This window comes from Aplysia californica, unplaced genomic scaffold, assembly GCF_000002075.1.
Source record: "Aplysia californica isolate F4 #8 unplaced genomic scaffold, AplCal3.0 scaffold00208, whole genome shotgun sequence".
Lineage (NCBI taxonomy): Eukaryota > Metazoa > Mollusca > Gastropoda > Aplysiida > Aplysiidae > Aplysia > Aplysia californica.
The window spans coordinates 303,811-327,932 of NW_004797478.1; the positions used below are offsets into that span (position 1 = coordinate 303,811).

General features: G+C 37.7%; 1 protein-coding gene across 1 annotated transcript; it reads left to right on the forward strand.

The window, feature by feature from the left end:
* Positions 1 to 1,201: 1,201 nt before the first annotated feature.
* Positions 1,202 to 20,326, forward strand: LOC101854258. The gene is made up of 5 exons (XM_005099269.3): positions 1,202 to 1,755; positions 6,958 to 7,356; positions 8,819 to 8,938; positions 10,876 to 11,023; positions 15,016 to 20,326. Exons 1-5 carry the CDS (start codon positions 1,681 to 1,683, stop codon positions 15,540 to 15,542), a joined length of 1,269 nt encoding a protein of 422 aa, XP_005099326.1. The 5' UTR covers positions 1,202 to 1,680; the 3' UTR covers positions 15,543 to 20,326.
* Positions 20,327 to 24,122: the final 3,796 nt, after the last annotated feature.

Consider the following 24,122-nt stretch of genomic DNA (forward strand, 5'->3'; position numbering starts at 1 on the left):
TCCTGTTACAATTCAGTTAATTGATAAAAGCGTGTATCGCAAGGCATCGGCTAACCCAGCACTATTACGCTATTTTATAAATACATTCGTCAGATCTGGAATTTTTAATCTTTAATTTTTAATCCCCGCACACAGTAAACAAACACACATTTTTGAACACGTATAAGAAAAAATAAGTGTTGTCTTGTTACGGATCAAATCGAAGTCCTGTTACAATTCAATTAATTGATAAAAGCGTGTATCGTAAGGCATCGGCTAACCCAGCACTATTACGCTATTTTATAAATATATTCGTCATCTCTACTACTGTAGCGTGCGGTCAAAAATTTGATGCGCAACTTATTATCAAATATCTAGCTACTGAACTATCGAACACCTAGATCTAGATCTAGATTCTCCTACTTTTACACAATGACTTAGATCTATATCAATTCGTCTTAACCGATGAGTATTTTTTTCAAACATTTGTACACATCTATAGGTTCTATATTATCCTAGAAATTTCTTTTAAGAAAATTCTTTAATAAATACTAGCCCAATATTTAAAAACAAAATCCCAGTCAATGGTTTCTACAGATTTTTAAAAAGTTTATAGCTGGAGCTAAATCTCTTTTAAAAGCAAGTCCGTCCTTTTTTTCTACTTCTGCTGGCGACATAAAGCTAATTATTGAACGCATGTTTTGAGAACATTAATTAGATCTAGTGAAAAAAAATATGTTCAGTGTAAAACAAATTTCTTGTAACAAGTTTTGCTACTAATAAATTACGTAGGCCATATACGTATGCAAAATGTGTGTGGGAAGCTAGAAGTGTTGTGAACAATCCCATCCGTGCTACGAATTTTTTCACAGTTCTGTACTGTAGATCTTATTATTTATAAACTCTTTATGTCTGCTTTTTCTGTTGTTGCACCCAAAAACACAACAATCTAAAACCTTGATTCCAATCTCTAGTTGCACAGTGAATTCTGTAACTCAAAATTACAAACTGGACAGTAAATGTTCCACTTTTCACTCGTTTGTAAAAGCCGCTCTTGCTTTAAAAGCTATAGGGTTACTTCCGAAAACGATAAATCGTGCCCTCAAGACGCCATTGTTTTCGGTCTTCAATTCCTCACAGGTCACGTGGTACAGTTCCCGTTCTTTTAGTGTAGAATAAGTGTAGAATTCTGTTGCTCAAAGAGAGAAGTGGCCCCTCTTGTTATGTAGACTCTTTGGTATTGCTAGGTATCGACATCGATACCTAAATTGTAGTATCGGCCCATAGACTCCAAACGTCACATTTTGAACTTTGCCTTGTAGCCTAGATCATCTAAGCCAGGAATCAACAAGGAAGCCTTCAACTTCAATGAAAAGAATAACTTTTGCCTATTCGTATTGCGGTTGCGCCATAACCGAACTGGAAGGACAAACTGGTTTAGTTATTCTCATCCTGGGTGGGTTAATATGGGAATAAGAACAGGGATCGTTCATTGGATAACCTCCGGAAGTAGGACAAACCTAGGCCTAGCCCCTATCATGTAAACATCAGGTCATTCGTTGGCAACAAAATGTGTGTATCCGAATTAAAACACATGTGATTTTTCTTCATACATCATGGTTATCAGTGACTGAAATTTAATCATAACCACAGCTTTTTTTTTTTTAGTTTGCTGTTTTGCAGCCTTCTCTTGTCCTTGAAATGGCTCCGGAATATCGGTGGACAATCACAGTCGTTCTGTTCCTTGCTTCACTCGTCGGAGGATTCCATCAACAGGTGGGGATCGCTGGCGGCGACGCTGCTAACCAACACTCACCAAAGTCTTCTAATCTAATCTAGAATCTAGATCTAGATCTAGATTTCTAGATTATAGATCTAGGTCTAAATCTAGATCTAGAGAGTCTAGATCTAATTCAGTTCTTCTAAATTATTACTTCATGATGTAAAGATCGTAGAGATCTAGATTTCTAGTAGTATAGTATAGATCTAATATATCTAGAGTCTAGATTCTAGATCTAGAAGATCTAGATCTACATCTAGATCTAGATCTAGATCTACATCTAGATATCTAGATTTTAGATCTAAGCCAAACATTCGACTTTTTATTCGTGAGTATAAAACCCATGTTCTCGTTATTCTCACTCGGGTGATCATATACTTCAGCATGTTAAATTCTTCAATTGATTTTACGAAGTGGCTAGCCGTACGACTGAGAGTCTAGCCGTACTTAAAAGTACGGCTAGACTGGCAGTCTAGCCTACTTATTCTTAATACCTATTAACATTAGAAACGTACTTAAAAGTACGGCTAGACTGGCAGTCTAGCCGTAGGCCTACTACTTAGATCTCTAGGTTTGGCCCTATCGACTCAAGCCTTAAAAGTACACAGTGTAACACAGGTCTCATTAGTCTTCATTAGATCTAGATCTAGATCTAGTAATTATTCAGGTTCAAATACATGCAAGTCAGTAAGGCACCTTTTGGTTTTGTCTGAAATACAAAATAGGCCTACTTTAGGCATTGCAAACAAAAAAATTCATTTACAATCCAGCCATCAATATTAAGTACAGAAAGAAGGCCAAAAATAAGGTCTGATATCACAGTGTCAAGCAGGGTTCAGGTCAAAAGGCAGGACAGAAGACCAGCTCTTCAGGCTTACACAGAAAATCATTGATGGATTTCAAAGAGGGGAACAGACAATGGCTGTGTTTGTGGATCTCCAACAAGCCTACGATAGAGTGTGGAGGAAAGGACTAAGTTACTCTTAAAACTGCAGAACATGGGAATCAAGGGAAACATATGTACTCCTGGATTAAATTATTCCTTACAGATAGACTCATCCAGACCCAGATGGATGAAACCCTATCTTCAAAAGCAGTACTGGAGGAAAGACTCCCACAGGGATCTTCTATCAGCTGTACCTTATTCCTTGTCTTCCTTAATGACGTTTCAGATGTTCTCAGAACAGAAAAAGCCCTTTTTGCTGATGACCTGGTCCTTTGGCACACTGGAAACTCGACAACAATAAGCAGACGAAGACTACAAGATGATCTAAATTCCTTAGGAATCTATTGCCGTTTATGGAAGATGAAAGTAAATGCGAAAAAACTGTCTACTCTGTTTTTACGAGAAGCTATAACCTTGCAAATGCAGAAATCCCTCTCACAATAGATGGTACCAAATTGAAAAAGGAGAATCACCCAATGTATCTTGGAGTATAACTTGACAGCAAGCTCAACCTGAAACGACACACCAACAACCTCAGGAAGAAGGCTATGAAGAGACTTAATCTCATCAAACGACTAGCCAGTACCAACTGGGGATCAGACAAGAACACCTTGAGAGGCCTCTATTTAGGATATACCAGAGCTGTTTTTGATTATAATCTTGTTCTACAAAACATTTGCAATAAAGCTACAAAGAACTCAATGGACACCATCCATAACCAAGCTCTTCGTCTTATCTCTGGCGGAATGAGAACCTCACCGACTGCGGCCTGTGAAATCCACACAAATATTGAGCCATTAGAAACTCTAAGAAAACGGGCAGCTTTAGAAGTATATATGAAAGATCTAAAAGGCTAGAAAATATACCACCACTAATAGAATCCTTGTTGACAAGTGGAAACCTAATCAAAGACTAAAAATACAAAATCTGTACTTGACACTGTTCTCAATCTCCAAGAAAAGCATCACCTCCCTGAAAGACGAGAACCTCTGGAAAGAGTTCCCTCAACTCTCCCACCACATCTCACCATAAGCAAAGCCTGAAATTAGGAAAATACTTTTGGACAAGAGCAATAAAAACACATATCCTGTAGCACTAAAACATTCTGCCCTTGAAACAATAATTATTGATTCCTATCCTCCAACATGGATCCACTCATACAGTGATGGATCTGCCTTTAAGGCAACAATCAACGCTGGATATGGGTCAGTGATCAACTTGCCCAGTGGGATAAAAAAAGAAGTCTTTAATTCCAGCGGGTCCTTCTGCTCCAATTTCATTGCCGAACAACAGGCTATCACCTACACAGCAAACTACATCAACTACTTGTTTGACACTAACCCACTTACTACCTCAGACATCGTTATCTTTACAGACAGCCTTTCAACACTAGAGACACTTGAGAGTGGGACTGATGTGAACAAAGATATAATAATAATATATTGCACTTGATTTGGAGTCTACATAATTTGATACGTAGGCACCACGTCAGAGTAGTCCTACAATGGATTCCTGCCCCCACTGGGATACCGGGAAATGAAAGAGCTGATGCTCTGGCAAAGAAAGGGGCTAGCCTCCCTCAGCCTGAAATTCCTACGAATTACACCACCTGCTGACAAATGATCAAGTCAAACGTCAAGGAAGAGTGGATGAATGATTGGGCCACAGGTACGACAGGAAGGAGGATGTATGGCCACATGAATAAACCACTGGTCAAAGATCCAATTAATGAGTTGAGGAGGGGAGATCAATCCATAATCTTCCAACTTAAAACACAACATGTACCCCTCAACCAACATCTCAACCGATTTAATAGCAGTCTCGCCGTACTTAAGACTCTCAGGCTAGCCGTACTTAAGTACGGCTAGCCACTTCGCTAAACTGGCCCTCCCGGCATCATTAGTGTGAACAGAATGACTAAATTGAGCTGATCTTGCCGCGGGCAAAGTTAAAATTATTATGTCGACCAATGAGACTGCGCATAGCAATCTCGCACTTTCGGCTTGTTGGGGGAAGAGGTGTCGGGAAGAGGCCACGGCTGTCGGTTTTGTGCGGTGTGATAAAAAAACATATAACGAAGTGACCATTTCTCTGAACGTTGGGGAAAATAAAGTTGAACTCTATTTCGCCGAACGGTTTCCGATCTCGAGATTTTTTTTTTATTTGCAAGATTTAGGCGTCATCCTTTCATTCTGCCATTCTGCGAGGACTGGGAAGAAGCATTTTTTGCATCAAATTCAATTTCTAGAGCTAGAGATTTTTTAATGTCTGAATATTCAGATACTTCAATTGTGGTTGGGGCAACGTTCCCGGACAAGATCTATACTTCTTTTGAAAATACCTTCAAAAGGTACTGCGAGAAAACAAGACTGCTTGACCATGGCAGTAACCTATTTGCATTTAGTCACCCAGCAAAAACTAAAATCCTTCATGTAAACAAAAATTCCTCCCGTTCGCACCTTACACACACACACACACACACACACTCACAGACACACACACACTCAGGCCACTCCATTCGCGTATTATATTATCAACAAATCTTGAGAATGGAAACCGATCAGAGAAATAGAATTCAAGTTTATTTTCACGAACGTTCAGAGAAATAGAGAATAGAGCTGGCCAAAAAATAATTACTGAAAAACTATAACACACAACAAAATAAAAACATGTAGAAAAACAAATGGTAGTGGAAGTAATGATGATGCTATAGTGGTGGTGGAAAGACCCTGTGTTGTTGGTTACCGTGTACTTAGACACTGCCATTGGGTAGACCTAATGAGAGTGCAAGTCTTTTGACCCTTGACACAATTACACAGTCCTAGTAGGCAATTCTAGTTCTAATTCTGATTTTACATAAAATCCCCCCAACGACATTTATACAATGTAACCTCCTTATAATACTCACATTGCTCACGTAGAATAAAATTTAACCTTTTTTTCGGACACGAGTCCGAATAGATAAAACCCATATTCGGACTCGAGTCCGAATAGAGCTGGCCTTCTCCTAACAGTTTCCGTTCTCGAGATTTGTTGATAATAATTGCGAATGGAGTGGCCCGTATGTGTGTGAGTGTGCATGTGTGTGTGTGTGTCTGTGTGTGTAAGGTGTGAACGGGGCATGGGGGCGTGAAGGGATTTTTTTGGTGTGATAATAGGCCATGACCAGTCACCGATTTTATCTGTCGATGGGGGTGTAAAAACACCTACTTTTTTCATGACCAACTGAAGTTTGCACGATTGATGTGCGTACATTATCTTTGCACCATTAGTAGGCCTTCACACAACGTATGAAGGAACCTTAACGTCATGTGTGATACCATTCCTGTGTCTCTTTTGCCTGTTTTGCTATCTTGAAGCACAGATGACTGAATTAAATGATGATTAGCGTTACTTGAGGGGGGCGTTCGTGAAGTTTTTGACTACATAAAACCTGTAAAAAAAATTTGGTTTGGAAATTGGAGCATAAAATTTCATATTTATAAATTTATACTTTTCTAATATAAATCACTTTTTTTTTCAGTTTACCACTTTTTTTTTCAGATTAACCATGTTTGGTTTGGACTCCACTGTAGTTATTTTGGTTCCAGTTTTTCTTACTACTAGTGTTAGGTTGTCAAGTATACTTTTTGTCTTACAAATGTGGCCATACAATTGAACTCTTATAATGGTATGCATAGAGAATAAAATTAAAGTCTTTGAAAAGATTTAGCCAGGTTAAAAATGTAATACAAATGCCTCATAACTATTGCTTTTGAAGGGTGTGACTGAGGGGGATTTCAAATGAACAGCGCTGTCCTCTCTTCTCCCTTCTACTTCTCCTCTCGGGGCCCCTCAAAAAAGAGGGGAAAAAACCCTCCTTTTAGGTTCAGCTAGTGGTGGTACGGAAGAGTGTCAGATGCAGGGCTCCTGATTAGGATCTGATCTACACTACAGTCAAATCTGCTCCAGGGGCCTGCCTAGACAATCATCTATACTATATACAATTACAAGCTTCCACTTTACACTTTCTCCTTTTAATTTTTTTGTGTCCATAACTGACACTGTCCAAGGCAACCACTATTCTCCTCGGCTAATGGGTGGCTATCTTGGACAATTTGGGTACCATATTTCTATGGTTTCATGGTCATATAACAGAATTGTTCTTTTTTATGTTTTCCTTACGACTCAGTAATTCAGACATTTTTTGCTCTAAATACACTTGTTTAGTTTGTGTAAAACAAGCTGATCATTTTGCAAACTATTTTACCAGGATTCTCTACGAGCAAATGTAGGAAAATCAAATTCTGCTAGCCTGGACAGGTCGACTTCAGTTTCCAAAGATGTTAAGGATGCTGGAAGGGTCAATCTGCACGCAGATGAAAGGAAGTTTGATCACTGTTATGCTAAGGTTCAAAATAATGAAGAAGTCTGCTCCCCTATGTCACTCTCGTCAAATTCTGAGAGGCTGAAGGAGAAGTCTCAAAAAGAAGGCGCGAAGACTGAAGAAGTGCCACAAGCTCAAAGCGGTCAGGAAAAACCTGGAAATTTCAGAGATTGTGATGATGATGTCTCTGGAAACTTGTTCCAACGCAGTGTGGAAGGTTTAGTGGACCAAGTACAAAGGTCTAAGATGAAGGTCATTGAGAGTCTTGAGGATGTCATGGATCAGGTAAAAAGTTTTATGACATCTTTTTTCCAGTAAATTTCTTTTCTTTTCTTATCTTAGTTTTCATTAAAAACTCACTTTGTTTTTATTTAAATTATGTCTTTTTATTACCTAAGGCAATGAGTGTTGACTACTGCTGTAACTAAAATTCTGCCTATAACTACTGTATGATTTTAACTTGAGCTAAAATGCATATATACATTTGTATTAAAAAAAAAAAAATATATATATATATATATATATATAGATCTATATCACAATCTTTATGATTGTAAAGTCGTTGTGTCCAAACATTTAACACTCTTTTTGTGTATAATGCACAATAGTTGAACATTCTATCTTGATATTGTTTTTAGTACTTAAAAATGTTGTACTGTGACATATGAAATTTAGTTAAGAACAAATTAAGCTTTGTTTTGTTTAAACATATATCCTCTTTCTTTAAAACTTCTCTCTCTCTCACTCTCTCTCTCTCTCTCTCTCTCTCTCTCTCTCTCTCTCTCTCTCTCTCTCACCTTGTGCTTCTACTGCTTGTACCTCCCCTCTTTTGTACCTTTTTTTACCATATTCTTTTTCTTGTCCATTTTGTAGTTGTTCTTTCTTCAGGTAGAAGCAGAACAGAACTTGTGTAGCAACCCTAAAATTTACATAATGGAAAGATAATGTCATTAAAACCTATTAGATTTTTTTTCTTCCTTTGTCAAGTATGATCTATATCATTTTTATGACTGTTTGATTAATTCTAGGCTAATGTGAGTGCCTTTTTATTTCCTTGTGCAAGGCGTTATAAAAGCTGATATACAAGCAAAAGCAACAGCTTAATAGCAACTTGGAAAGGATCGTTAGTTTTTACATCGTTACCAAGCTTCTTGTTGATACAGGGTGGCCTACATGTATAATTCAACCACTTTCAAAACCCAGTTGGTGGTGAAAAGGAGGGAATTTGAGCTGAAATATCTATATTCATGGGTTAATCCCAGTGATTAACATGTGAAAGTTAAGTTTTAGTTAGTATTTTATGGCACTTGCATGCAATACAAATAGTTAAATTGAGGTCATATTTAAGGCCAAAGATTAAAGGTGTTACTTGAGAGTAATATACAACTATAAAAAAAACAAAGAGGAAAGACAAGGACAATAGTTGTTTAATAAGAAAGATGGAGTAAAACACAACAGAGCACCTGCCAACCAACCCACTGATGTGAGTGAAGAATAATGATCTTACAAACGAGTTTGTGGTAAACTTTTCTTTGTGGTCTCTCTGCAGTCTGATAACCAAGATGAGGATATAGTGGTCTTTTTTTTTTACTTGAATATCAGTGCTTCAAACACAAAATTCTGATTTTTTAAATATTTGATTATGGTATAAACTTTTAAGTTTTGTTGCTATTCATTTTAACTTTTTAAAAAGATGATCAATTGATGTGATATCCCTGCATGTCATTTGTTCCCCACACTTGTCCAGGTCGCTCAATCCAGAGACAGAGTGATGGATAGTCTCGACAAGGTCATGGATAGAGTGTCTGAATCCATGTCTGAGTCAAGGGTCAAGGTTATAGAGAGCTTTGACTCCGTCATGGATAAAGTGAGTTGAACCCTGAGATGGGGTGGATTTGGGAGTTATTAAAGTTCCTGGAAGGGAGGAGTGGGTGGTCAGTTTTCTCCTCTAGCTCTACTGGGGAAAATACTAAGTGAGATAGAGTTTTAAGGAAGTGATCATGAGGGCGGGGGGTGTATTTGGGTATTTCATTTGTTGATATCATTCATACTCAAGAAGCACTGGCTGTCGTTATACATTTTAAATGTGCTCTTTAGTTTGTTTGGTCTTTGCCTTAAATAATATTAAGAAACAGAATTAGCAACTATCATGAAACAGACATTTCCCTCATGGTCTTAAAATTTAACAAGTATATCTGATTGATGTATAATATTATATATATATGCTGCTTATTGGTTAGTTATGCTTTTGTGAAAATGAAGAAGAGACAGTGGTTTCAAACCCGAAAGTTTTCCACTGTGAGATTTGTGACTATATATCGTAATTCTAATACACTGTGTACGTAATGTTGATAATTCCTTTAAATGAAGAGTCCTGTTTGTTAGTCTTTTTTGACACCTTTGGGTCATCTTCCCTTTTGAAAATGAAGCGTAATTGTATTGTCTCACTTTGTTGTGTATTGTTTCATAAAAATTGATGTTATGTTGTCTCTATAAGGGTCGCCTGTACAAACGGTCACTTTCCATTTCCCCATTGGTGTTTTTTCTATATATAGAAGCACAGCATCAGACAGGAATCTGTCCAACGTGCTGCTGCCACTATATTTTTTCAACAAACACAAAACAAAAAAAACCTGTCTAAGATGGCCACACAAATCTCTTATCACATAACACTTTGTCATAAATTATATGACACTGGGATTCATTGAACTTGGAGGTTGGGCGCGTAAACTTTGTTAAAATGATGTTGTGGACAAGCTTTAATACTACATTACATTCCCCTGTCATTGTTGTTAGTCCCTCTAATGAATGAACTAATCATTTTGCTTAGGTCCCTCCCACTGTTTACCCAAGTTGACCCAATTGGTTACAAATTTTCAGCAGCTGATGAGAGACGCATGTGATCTTAACCTTTAAAGCCCGCCCACAGCTCATTCGTGAAAACAACCAACTTGAGTCCCATGCACTCATATGACTTTACTACGCAGTTGCAAGCATCGTAAAACTCTTACCAAATCGAAATCAACTTGTACATAAATCATAAGTGAGATGAGTAGTAGCTCTGTTTACCCAGTTTGTAACAATGGATGTGGAGATGACCTTGCAATAGGGAAGTGTTGCTTATTCGTTGAGTAGTAGGGACCTATTTGTTTGCTTTACTTTGGCTCTTAATCTTCTTCGTCTCAAACATTTTGTTTCGTTTTACCCTTGCACAAAAGCAGCAACGCCACACAACAAAATAAAACTGACAACAATAAAAAAAAAAAAAAAAACCCAGAACAAATAAAAACCTTCCTCATTTGTATTTTCCTCTTTTGCAGATTTTCTTCTTACAAGCACTAACTTTTCTATGATTCATCATGCGTTTTAATGAATAATTTTGTCTGACCAAGGATGGAGTGAATGGTGTGATGTCAATACTTTTTTTTTTCTGGTGACTTCTGATATCAGTTAAAACAGCTTTGTTTGTTTTGAGTCATTCTAGTATTGCTAGCAAGTAAGTGATAATGTTTATAGAACAAAGTTAGTAATAACTTATTCTGTGTCAGGTAGTAGTTTAAATAATGACAAATATGAAAATGTCAGTGGGGCTAGTATCTGCTCAGTGATATCATGTCTTGAATCAAAGTAGTCCAACAACAACTATGATTTATATATTGCTAATGGGAACTTTTTGGCATGTACTTTTATTTTGTGAGTATAGATAAGTTGGACAAAATTTGTTCCACAGCTAATGTTGGGTGCCAAGATTGTGTCGAAAAGAGTGTAGAATGGAAACTTATTCTCATAACTTTCATTTGTCAGGTGTCGGAGTCCAAGGAGAAGGTACTGCGAGGTCTGGATGAAGTCATTGACAAGGTGGCTCATTCCAAGATGATGGAAGAGCTGGACCATGTCATTGACCAAGTTGCTCACTCAAAAGTTATGGAGGAGATCAGAGCCCTCCCTGAGGGTAAGTGTAAATGAGTCTCCTTGTTATATGAAACATCAATTCCATTAAAAAAATCATATGACCCAGGTGTGCATTTGAGCAAGTCTGCTTTTTTACATGGGGTGCACTATGGCAGAGTCCTACATTTTGCAACACCACTTCAACTTTCTATCGCACTATGGTAGTTTAGTTTCTATATTAGTATAGGACACATTCAGTTAAGCAGCGAGGGGAGGAGGGGAGGGGATTTGTGAGTACAGCCGCGCACCCAGCTCTCCGACAAATATTTTTGAAAGACAAGTTACAACGGCTGGAGTAAGACTTAATAAGAGCAGCCATGGACATAAAAACATGTAAACTGAGGAGATAATGAACACCAGTCCATGTACAGTCAAACCCGCCATGACGGCCACCTGTACAAATGGCCACTGTCCATTTCCCCCCTTGCGTTTTTTCTATATAATTTCACAGTGTAAAATGGGCACCTGTCCCATGCGGCCACAGCCACCATATTATATTTTATCACACAATCCCTATCACACCAAAGAATAACATTTGTCTTAGACGGCCACCTCTCTCATCACCCGACCTTTTGTCATAAAATATGTATTGGCCCCTGACGTTGTGGACGAGCCGTCATATTCCAACCACCTGTCATTGTTGTTAAATAGTCCTTTCAACAGATTATGTTGAGTAGGCCCCTCCCATTGTTGACCAATAAGTCACAATAGATTTTCATCTGCTGGTAAGCGTGTGATCTCTCATAACCCATAAACCCCACTCACATCTCTTACACAAATCATGAGTGAGATGAGGGGTCACTGTTTACCCAGTCCTATAACAAAGTAACAAAGGACGTCAACATGAACTTGTGACAGAAGTGTCGCTCGTTCTCTAAGTGGTGGCAACCCATGTGTTTGTTTTAACATGCAGTCTGTCTTCTTCGTCTGACACATTTCGTTTTATTGTCACCCTTGCACAAAATGAGCAACAAAGTAAAAAAGCTAACAAAAAATAAACCCACAAAAACAACAACAATGCAGCTGCCTTCGGTTGGTACCTCAGAAGTGAATAGTTTGCTTTCTTCATATTGATCAATCCTCCCTAAAACGGACACCTGTCTTACTCGACCACTTTTCTCCTTGACAATGAGTGGCCGTCTTACTCAGGTTCGACTGTATATACACAGTAGTCTCCACCTAAGATCCCACCGCTTACAATCCCAGTTCGCTTAAGGTCCCGCTGTTTTAAGAAAACAGAATTTTTACTATACAAAAGCCACCCCTAAGATCCCGCTCTGATTCACCCCTATATATATATATGTGTGTGTGTGTGTGTGTACGAGGTAGAATCCGGCGCTCGTCAATTTTTTGGCTTTTGTGGTTATTGGTACCATTTTAAAGACTGTTCTTTTGCCTTCCTTTTGGTGAAAAAATATCTTTCAATGTTGAATAGAAGTTGAAACATTTAAGACTGAAGGAGGTCAGGGTGGCCTGGTTTCAGAGGTAAAATTAGCGAGACAATGGCCACCAAAGTTTGGTAACTTCTATAGTCTGAGAGTCTTTGGAAACTGAAAATTTACATTTTTCCTGTCTTTAGTCAATATTTTTCAGTAAAATCCACACTAAAATTTGTTTTTAAATGGACGTAAAAGGTGTTGAGCCAAAAAATGAAAATTATTTTAAAATTACCCATCGGCAAAAAAAATGCATTTTCTTTGATTTCAATATTTTGACAATCGCCTGATTTCACCACAATGCCTCACACATATATATATATATATACAGTCGAACCTGTGTAAGACGGCCACCCATTGTCAAGGAGAAAAGTGGCCGTATAAGACAGGTAGCCGTCTTAGGCAGGACTGATTAAGATGAAGAAAACAAACTATTCCCATCTGAGGTCCAAATCGAAAGTAGCCGCATTGTTGTTGTTGCTGTTGTTTTTGGTTTGTATTTTGTTTGTTATTTTTATTTTGTTGCTGATTTTGCGCTAGGATGACAATAAAACGAAATGTATCAGACAAGGAAACCGAGTGCCATGTTAAAACAAACATATGGGTCGCCACCACTCGGAGAACAAGTGACGCTTCTGTCTCAAGTCCATGTTGACGTCCTTTGTTACTTTGTTACAAACTGGGTAAACAGTGACCACTCATCTCACTTACGATTTGTGTACGAGTTCTTGGCGAGGCTTATGGGTTATGAGGGATCACACGCTTACCTCACCAGCAGCTGATAATTGGTACATATACCTATAGGTCAACAGTGGGAGGGGCCTACGCAACATAATCGGTTGGAGGGACTACCTAACCACAACGACAGGGGATTAGATTATGAAGGCTTTCCCACAACGCCAGCGGCCAATGCACAATTTATGACAAAACGTAATGGAGTCACTAAGGTGGCCGTCTAAGACAGGGGTTATTGCTTGGTGTGATAGGGGTTGTGTGTTAAAATATGGTGGCCGCGGCCACCTTGGACAGGTGCTCGTTTTACGCAGTTAATTTATATAGAAAAAACGCAAGGGGGGAAATGAAAAGTGGCCGTCTTATAGAGGTGGCCGTCAGAGCAGGTTCGACGGTATATATAATTTATATATATATATATTTGTTTACTGAAGGATATAGCTCTCTACAACTTTTTTCAGTTGTGGCTGTCATCTGTCTCCACCATAGTGATAAAGTAGTTTGTCCATCAAACGCACTTTTTGTAAGAGCCTGCTGTACTCAACCACACATTTTTGTCTTAGTAGGTTCATTTCTACTGCATTATTTGATTTAAATGTATAAAGGAATGGTCTCTTCTTCTGAATGGAAACCTTGTTCTGCAAAACCCATGCCCGCTAATGAGGGACAGAGCAAAACTTTCACAAAGGCTGAATCTTACTCTCCTAAGATGTCACATCATACCAAGGGATAGACTTGACAGCTTAGCTGGCTCTTTAGCTACAGAGATTTACTTGTTTAATCACTCTTCACCATCATCCTGAAATGAAAGTAGCTGATTGCATTTGTGCTCTTAGGTTGACTCTATGTATTCACTTGTTAAGCCTGTGTTTTGGGCACAAAATTAGTAGGTCACCATGAAAGAAGCGCTGGACTGACATAAGCGGTGATAAAACTACATTTTCCCGATTTTGGTTCAGCTCATGTTTGAATGCCTTTCAGATTTGTAGTTGCCACTCTGTACACTGTTACTCTGTCTGTTGTCTTTGTATCTTCCGCTTGTGGGTACTTTGTCGAACACATTGAAGGAATGCAGAGCAGATTGCCGTCTAGTGGTTAGGCTATCAAACTGGTAGTTGTGAGGTTATGGGTTATAAGGGCTCGAGGCTCAGCTCTGTCTGACATTGTGTCCTTAGGAATGGCACTTTACACGTGTTATTGTCACTTCATCCGGGTGTGAATGGCTATCTGACCATAGACAGCAAAAGATCTTGTTAATGTGTTAGTTTTTAGAAAATGGCAACTTGAGCTGTATGCTTCCCAGGAAGTTGAGATAGTTTCAGAATGCTGTAAGGTCTGCTAGAGCCATGATATATTGCAAAGCACATAGAATTTGTTTTTGAATGGGAGTTTTTGCCAAACAAATGCTATTTATTATTGTTATTTTATTAAATGCAAAAAAGAAAAATTCATCTCCACTCAGCTGTTTCATCACCTTACTGCTTTGTATGGCAATTATATTATCTGAGTTTTACCCTGCCTTTCTGAACTCAAGCAACATTCAGCTGAATGCAGGGACTGCTTGCAGTATCTGTAGGGGAGCGGTTGGAACCTTTACCTTTCACTTTAAAGACATGAGTTTGTGTCCTGCTGAGGAAAGTTATTGTACTGAGTGTCTCTTTTTGCTGGATGCTGTAGTCCTTTCTGCACTGGGTTGGGCCTGACAGACAAGGTTGAAGCAGCCTGCCTCCCTTTTGATTTAAATTGTGTGAATGTAACGCTTTTAAACTTTTCCAATCACAAATAACAGCCCATTCTACTTTTTCTTTCCTTCTTCGTCCATCAGAGATTCGACAGTCGTTTGTGCTGAGCGTGCGGAATCGTAGCTATGTGGCTGCTGGCGTCATGGTTGCCATTACCACAGCCATTCTTGTGGCCGGTGCAGTATACTACTCCTGGTGCCACCAAGACGCTTGGGCCTACTACGTCCCACCTCTTAATGAATCTGAAGATCCACTGAAAAGAGAGAGCCCAGAAGTCCCATCCTCTGCCCCATTGATAAATGGAATTCAACAAGGATCGAATGGTACTTTTAGGGAAGGAAGTCTTCAAGGCACAGTGAACGCCCAGCCTGAGGCTAGAAATGGAAAAGTTATAGAGGACGGTGACTCCTGTCGTGGTTCTCCAATTATTGAAAATGGAGATGTCAGTAAGGATGTTCTTGAAAATGGGGATGTTAGTGAGGATGTTCTTGAGAATGGGAATGTGTGTAAGGATGTTCTTGAAAATGGGATTGTCGGTAAAGTTGTTCTTGAAAATAGGAATGCCAGTAAAGTTTTAAAGAATGATAGTGATGTGCCTGTAGAAACATAAAAGCAGAATGCTATTAAAAGAGTGAAGATGATAAAAGAAAAAAAAGGAGTTGCTTCCCAAAGAATCTTTTGATCTGCTCTCAGAAAAGAATAGTTCTTTACATGCAAACTCTGCTTCGCATGACAATTCTAGCGATGTTATATTCTCAGAGGGCATTGCTGTAGCAGTGACAGTGTTGGAGCAAAAATTATCAAAAGTTGTGGTGGGGAAAGAAAAAGTCTTTCAGCTGAGTTGGATGTGAATAGAAGGGAGGATACTGTGACCTGTTGTGCTATGTGGACTTAAAACATATTTGATAGCAGGTTTAAGAAGTGCTGTGGGGAATTGGGTGCTCATCTCAAAGAGCAAACATGTGATAAAGATAAGCCTGCCGAGTACTCCGAAGAAAATCAGAGGGCTCTGGGGGGGTTTTAGTTGTTGTTTTTTTGTCTATGGAAGAACTCGGGTCGGATTTGCATAAAATCCAATTTTTTTAAAAAAATTATCTTCATGACTTATGGTAAGTGACATGAAAATACACATTTTTATGTGCATTTATTTGAGTGTATTTGCAATTCACAATTGTTTTGTCATGATTGCTTCATAACAGAATCTGAATCCACTAGGGTTTCGGAGGATTTTTTTCCCTGAAATTTTGATTTTTTTTTAAAGGGGGGTGGGGGAGAGATTCTGAATCCTCACATCACTGTATTTATACTGCAGTTTATATGATAGTCTCTGAAAAATGAAATCATTGTTTGTGACTTGTTTCACTGTCAGCCAGAAACAGTGATAATTAGGAAAATATTTCTTGAATGAAGCCTTCGTCTCTGCCTTTCTTAATCACAAAACCTTTCCATCTGGTTCTAATCATCGTGTCCATATAGTTGTTTTTATATTCACGAGGTCACTGCATCTTGTAAATTACAAAATAGTTACAATCTTCGTTAAATTTAGAGAATTATTTTTAACAGGATGTCATGGTTAGTAATGGATTATTTCTTTTGAAAGTTGTATAAATAGTTGCTTTAAAAACTTGTTTACAAAACAATTGTCAAATGGTATTTAATAATATAGCACAGCCCAAAGGTTTTTTCTATGCAAGGAAACAAGTAAAGTATTATGTATAGTTTTTACTTAAGTTAACGAGTCTGTGTGATCAAACATGTGAGTTGTTGTATGGCAACACATCAAAATGAGACACAATTCCAGAGTTACAAAATGTGTGGCATAGTGGTGAAATCAGGTGCTCATCAAAATAATGAACTCAAAGAGACCAATAATTTTCCGCCCATTGGGCAATTTTTATCAAATTTGTTTTTTCTCATCACCTTTTAGAAACAGATTTCTTTGAAGATTTTACTGAGAAACGTAGATCAAAGGCATTTTTAAAAAAATGGAAATTTGCAGTTTCCCAGAACTCTCAAGCTTTCGAAGTTTCCAAACTTAAGTGGCGATTTTCTTGCTAATTTTACCACTGATTCAGACAACCCCCACCTCCATTAATCACAAATTTCTCAACTTCTAGTCAAGATAGGTGGGAATTTTATTTATTAAAAGCACAACAAACAAACAAGCTTTTAGATTATACCAAAAAGCGTATGCCCAAGTGCCTGATTCCACCGTGTCATGCCACAAATTATTATCTTTTTTTCCCATAGGAAGGAGCTTTAATTAAGGAGGGGAAATTGTATATTCCTTCAACACTTCGTGACTGTATGACCGAAAAAATTTTGAGTAAATGAAAACTAGGGTAGACCTGCTTTCACAGAGCACTTTGCATTCTTTGTAGAAGGGTTCTAACTATAGGAGATTTTATATTTTTGTGCGTGTAAATGATTTCTTTTCAACCGCAGTCCATAACCAAATAGGAAGCCATGTAGCGTCAACTTTATCATTATGCTTTTACCTTTGGTATCACCCCAATAATATCTGTTTCATTTTGAGATGCCACCTGTCCTTTTTTCACTCTGACAGCTGGGGTAAAACCACAACAGCTCTTTTAGTTGTCCTTATGTCCTTTTTTACTTAATTCTCCTGTGTCTCTTTTAAACTTGTATGACCAAGACTTCCAGGGATATCTCATACTTACTGCAGTTTACAAATATTCTAGTGTGTGCTGCTCCCTTAACTCTGTTACTAAGTTATGTATGTCCTTATCTGTTCCTAGTAAAATGTAGTGATATGTGTTTTAATGGTGTCACACTCAAAAGACATGAGTTTGAATCCTGCTTGGGGAAGATATTTTGTCAAATAGTTTTTGTCTTCCTGCTGGACTGTAGTATCTCTCTCATCCAAGGTTGGCCCACCTCTTAGAGTATCTAAATTGCATCAATAGAAGCATTAACCATTCCCAATCTGTCAGTCCAGTAAAATGTTGCCACCTTTTTGAAGTTTTTGGCTCGCTGTAACATGCTTTTTGACTCGTGAAAGTTATAGTGAATCATTTCAGCCTTGTAAAGAAGTTAAAACTATTTCAAACTTGACTATTTATTATTAGGTATAGCAGGTGGTGTATGACTAGTATGAGTTCCAACAGAATTGTCAGGGTGAATGCATTCATTCTTGTCCTGAGAGGGGGCAACTAAAGATTTTGGCCCACTGCTTGAAACATTCTGTAGGGGAAAATGTTCTTAATCTTAATGAAAATTCTCACAGATTTACTGAGTGGACTTTTTCTCAAAGCATGATTTTGATAAGAATTTTTTCCAGGTGGTGTTTTCTGTGTTTACATTTTTGATTAATATTGAGAATCAGATGGTCGAATGTCTTTGCTGTTCATAAAATTAAGAGTTGTTTTTTGTGCAGGAATATGCGGCTCTGTTTCATTCATCAGAATTGGAATATTTCTTGTGAGAGGGGGAAAAAAAATCAGGTGATATTTATTTCTCGTCAGAGGAGGGAAAAATGTGTAGTGACTTTTATTTCTGGTAAGAGAGGGGAAAAAACATAATGATCTTTAGTGCAATGTATTTTAGCGTATTCTTAAGCCTACAGCAGTTCTTCAAATGTGCATTTTTGTTAAGGGTATATTATCATATAGCCACTCTTACCATACTGGTTTATGTGCATGGAGTTTCATCTGAGGATTATCCCATGAGGACAAAATAGAAAAGGGTATTTTTGGCTGTTTTAAAGTGTTTTTCGTTTTAACTGCATCTTTGAAATACTTTGACCATTGTGCCTTTTGTGATATTAGATCAGAAAAAGGTTAATGATTAACATCAGTAAGTGCAATGCCTTCTTATGTTTGATAAAGTTACATCTGAATGTTAGTGTGAGTCGTGAGTAGTGTTGTATCAAGAATAATCTTCAACTTGGCGAAATTGTAATCGAGCTGGATGTCGCACAACTTGTTTGAAGCGTGCCTGCTGAGAACAGAAGGAAATAAAAATAATAAGATGTGTGGACTGTGATATTTTCAAGGTGGATGAGGCAATGTGCGATTCAAAGGGATGATTTTCTTAGAAGTTTAGTTAAGGAGGAAGCTGTACAGATGATTTTCGTCACATTTCGACTAAGTCTTAAGTAAGTTTCTTTTTTTAAGCTGTGCTTGTCATTTGGACTGAGTCTGTCTTCACAACAGAATAAGTGGTTCACTGAAGTTTAAGTATGCTAATTACACAGAGCTTTAATAGAACAAGGACAGGTGTGGTCTGTGTTCCTTTTAGCGCTTTGGTGAAAGGGCTTTTTATTTTATGCAATGCTACTGATGTATAACATCTGTGCCACCATGTCCCTGACTTAATCATGAAAGCTTGTTGAAACTGTAGAAGTAAAATGTATTTGAATACTATGTATTATTACATTAGGTTAAGTGCGTCATTGTAGAATATTCTACTTGTTATGATTTGGGCTGTTTTGAATAAGCTGACACAGCTGACCGAGAATACCATCCATGCCTCTGTTTACACATTATTAAAGCTTTTTGCTTGCCAAGAGTCTAAACATTCCTGCAATACCAAAAAAAGATGTATTGCTAGTCGAGCTTTTTGCTTTTGGTCAACAAATACTGCCATTCTGGTTTCTCTTTTTAAAATCTCTTTCTATACATTTTTGTGTGCAGTGGTTTGATGCGATTAGATAAGAGCTATTAATATACAGCTGTTTAGTAAAACAATGTTTTTAATTGTTTGAAACAATTAATAATTGTGATAGACATGGCTTGACATTTTATACAAATTTAAGTAATAAGCAGTACAAATGTATACTGGTTTGTCATTAAAGCGAAGTAAACTTGGAAAATTGAAAGAACTGAAATGTCTGAACTTTAGATTATTGATTCACTCCTGTGATTTGAACGTGGAAGCCACAACTTTATTAAATAGAATAAACTGCTTTGTACAAAGATTTAGATTAGTTTTACTGTTTGATGAAGAAGTTTATTTTTAAATGTTTACTTGCATTGTGTTGGGTTTTCTCTCGCATTTTGTTCGTTTGATTTGTTTATTATTTGTTTCTATTCTGAGAAGAATTGTTTGACTTTACTGTAGAAAGAGAATACAAAAAATGCTTTGTCTATGAAGGTGGTGTTGCGTCATGGATAGTACCTGGTCTGTCACTTACTGATGGGATTGTTATTTAAATTTGGGAATGGAGGAACAGATTACAGAGTAACAGAAATAAAAAGAAAATCATTATAAAAAAGGATACAAATTTTGAGCAGAATGCTAATGCTGTCTACAAGTATGTAATATTATTCCTTATCTCTGTGATAGATTTTTTACCTTTCCACATAATTATGAGTTTGAATCAAATTAATTTAAATTCACTTTCTATGCCTGTCATATAAAGTTGGGGGATTGTCAAAAAATGATATTTCTTTCTTGTGTGGTTTGTTGTTATTATTATTTTTATTGTTAATATTAAAGTTTGAAATGGACATGACTCGTCAGAAATTAACTAAAGTCTTGGTTAAATTTTCTTTCTAACTTTCTGCTCAGTATTCGCAGGTAGTGTTGGAATATGTCTTATACTTCTTTGCAGTTCTTCCAGAGAGTTATTGTTTCCTACTTATGTTGAGTCTACTTCACATCTTTGAACTTGTACTGTGGATTTGGAGCATCATCTTTTCATATTTCATATGATTTTGTCATAAGAATGTTGATAAGTCTAGTCTTAATATTAAATACTGTTGTTATAAATTTCTGTACCTGTGTATTGCATAATGATCTGCCTAATGCCAAGTCTCTTTAAGTTTATATAATAGCTGTAAGCTGAAAACCACATACAATTGAGCAAACTTAACTCTAATATTGGTACCCCAGAATTATGGTTTTCTTTTTTCTTCCGAATTCCTTTTTTTTTACTTTTGAAATATTTTTTCCCATGAAATTGATGTTAAGATGTGCATAGCATGATAAGCTTTGATTTTTTTGAAAGAGGACTTTGAGGGAAGGAAATGAGGACAGGAGATGACAACTTTTTACTTGCTTTTTTTAAATGTTACCAATTGTCGAGCATGGATAAACGTAAAGGCTACTTTCAGACTTAAAGCAAGAGTTAAAAGTGATGAGATGCAGGATACTAAATTACTTGCAAGAAGGGTAGGCAGGTATAGTATAGGTACACTAAGATCATGTGTCTTATTATAGCTTGACCTTGACAATCAGTGTAAAGGAAAAGAAACTGCAATACGGTGAAATAGGTGACAAAACATGTCTAGAAAACTGGAAAGGAGGTGAAGGAAGAAAATTTTAGAGGAGAAATTTCTGTCCCTTTCAGGTTTTGAACCGGAAACCTTTTGAATAAGAGGCTAACACCATACCTCTAGACAACGAGAGCCCGAGATTATCAGTGAGATTTTACTTTTTATCTAACTGTAAACTGCCATGCGTCGTACTTGTTCTGCAACTTTGGTACAGACAGTGCTTTTTCTTTATGATGTTATCATTAGACTCTTTACAGTTGCACGCTGAAGACATGAGCAGGGCTGTCCATTACACATTTTGCAAAATCATTGAAATTCCTTTTTAATTTTATTTTTTATGAAAATACTATGAGAATACCCTTGATTCTGATTTTTAAGAAATTATTTTCTGTTTGACTACCCCAACCCATCCCCACCCTCCCAGAGTATAAAGAAGAAAAATAATCATTCACTGCAGTCTATGTCACTACGTGATGTTCTTCTGTCTAACTTTAACACCCTCTGTTCACAGAGCCCTTGTGGTCACTCATTACATATGCACTACTCTGCCCTTTAAAACATCCAGTGCACCAAAGCCAGGAGTAAAACAAAGATTAATTTTACAGGGAGGGTGTTAAAAAATTCCTTCACTTTGCATTGTGGTTGACAGCCTAGGTCAGTAAGAATTTTTTTTAATAGATATTGTTTTCAACAATCAGCCATGGCTTCCAGCATGGTGTGTAGTGATTGTAGTGATGAACAGTCAGGATCAAAGGCTCTTGATGCTGCCTTTCCTTTTCATAAGTTTTTGCAATAGTCAAGCAGACTGCCAATAACCCTTCCACCCCCACCCCCCCCCCCCCCCCCACCCCCCCAACTCAACTGTGACAAGCTCGCTATGAATCCTTTCATCTTTCCAAAGTTTATGTCACATTACTTACTTACACTTGGTTGGAGAATACATCATTGCAGATGGCACAATGCCATAACTGCTCCTCCCTCCTCTCCAGTATCTATGAAAGGGTCTGCTTGCTGATCGTGCTAGTTATCAGCTGGTTGGATATTCTTCTGGCTTTTCCACGCAGGTTGCTGTCTTTCCTATGTAACATTAAAACCTAAAACCCCTGTCTTTGACACACCAGAGAAAAGGACTAGACATGGCCATATTACAAATTTTTTAGCCAGATTACTTATTTTCTATTTATTGCTTATAAAGACATAGCTCGTGGGTTGCAGCCCTGTAAGAGTTCAATTCTTGTGTTTGGAAGTTATTTTATTGAGTATTTCAATCGATCCGCTGGGATATCGTGTCCCATTCGGTTCAGGTTCGCTCTGACAGGCAGAGTCAAAGCAGCCTGCCTCGTAGATGATCCAAAATATTTCCAATCTGTCACTTTTCTCCTCGAGATTTGAATTTACTATATTCTTCTGTATCTGTTTAGTGTGGTGTACTACTCTACAGCTATGTGGTTTTCAACTCTCAGTTGTGGTATGCTGTGTTCAGTTTCTCATTACTATTGAAGTGACATTGTAACTTTGTATTGCTCTATGGACATGTTTGTATTGTGTCAAGAGAGCATCTTTCTCATATACCATGACCATCAGTTTAAAGAGTTTTGTAGAAAGAAATTATCCAGATTTTATATCTATTTTATGGTGCGAAGTTGGTTGAAATATCGTTTTGTAAGTTGTGATGTATTTCTGTTATCCCCCCCCCCCCCCTCTCCAAGTCCTGTGTTGTGGAGGGAAACAAGGAAGTAATGTCAAGAGTTTTTGCTGGTGGTTGGCAGGTGCTCTGGTGTGGTTTGCTTCTTCTTTCCTATCAAATGTCTATTGTCTTTATCTCCCCTCCTTTTTTGTGTTTGTTACTCTCTTGTGGTGCCTCTAATCTTCGGCGCTTATATGACCTTATTGTGTTGCAAGTGCCGTAAAACACTTACTAAAACTAAAAACTAAGCCTGAGATTCCAATGTCAAACATTACAAAAGTAGGTGTGGTTTTGAAGCAGGAAGTAGCGAGCTGTTAAACGCGGTTCGCGGTCCTGCATTGGGAGTAACACTAGCCGTGAAACACAGCTCACGGTAGTGATAGAGTTAAGTAAAGCCAGTATGGCTAGATATGATTTATTATTACTATTCATAAGATTAATAGTGGACACAGGGTACGCTAGCCAGAAGCAAAGGAAGAACGTTCCGCAAAATCAGCCTTTGGTAATGGTGTTGAAATGTGTTTGAGCAAAAGTTCAACATCCCCATTCTCATGTTATAGCAAACCAGAATTCCAATCATGATGCCCAAAACAGAATAGCTGGATTGAAGGTTCTTCTTTTCCTTATGATGTGGCCAAAAAGGTTTTCTTTCTCTCATTTTGATATATTCAACTTTTGCCAATTGTTCCAAATTTGCATTCATTGGCCTATATTTACATAGATTATGATGTTTTTTTATTAAAGCTACATTCACAGTATTGTGATTTGTGCCATTACGTTTCCCGTATCAATGATCGCAGATCCACATTTTAAACTATGTTTTTCTTCTCACTTTGACTTTCCTGTTTCAAAACAGTATCTTCTTCAACCAATGTTTGTAGCATTCCATATTTATTCACCACTTTTCTGTATGCATTGTGATCAGATGATGAAAGATTACAGTCAAACCTTGTTGTACCACCCCTTGTTATACCGCCAGCCCCTCTTACCACCAAATTTTGCCAATGTACGAAAAGGAACGCCTATACAAGCATAGTAATTGTGCCTTTAGACTGCCATCTGCCATCCGCCAACTGTCTGGTCCTTGTTAAGCTAATGTAAATTTGCCCCGCCGCATCGCCACCTACACACTACACAAGGCGCACAGCACTCACACAGTGGCTGCTTGATAATCTCTTTTTCCCCGCACAAGTCTACTTGTGCTTGTCGGTCTTCTCCTGTTTTGCATTGATTTTGAAAATATTATCATTTTATGGCTTTGGCC

What these genes read in the sequence shown, in the direction of transcription:
- LOC101854258 (XM_005099269.3), top strand. Translation starts at nt 1,681, where the DNA reads ATGGCTCCGGAATATCGGTGGACAATCACAGTCGTTCTGTTCCTTGCT. An exon ending in TTGAGGATGTCATGGATCAG is followed by an intron (nt 7,357 to 8,818) that starts GTAAAAAGTTTT and finishes ACACTTGTCCAG; the next exon opens with GTCGCTCAATCCAGAGACAG. An exon ending in TTGACTCCGTCATGGATAAA is followed by an intron (nt 8,939 to 10,875) that starts GTGAGTTGAACC and finishes TTCATTTGTCAG; the next exon opens with GTGTCGGAGTCCAAGGAGAA.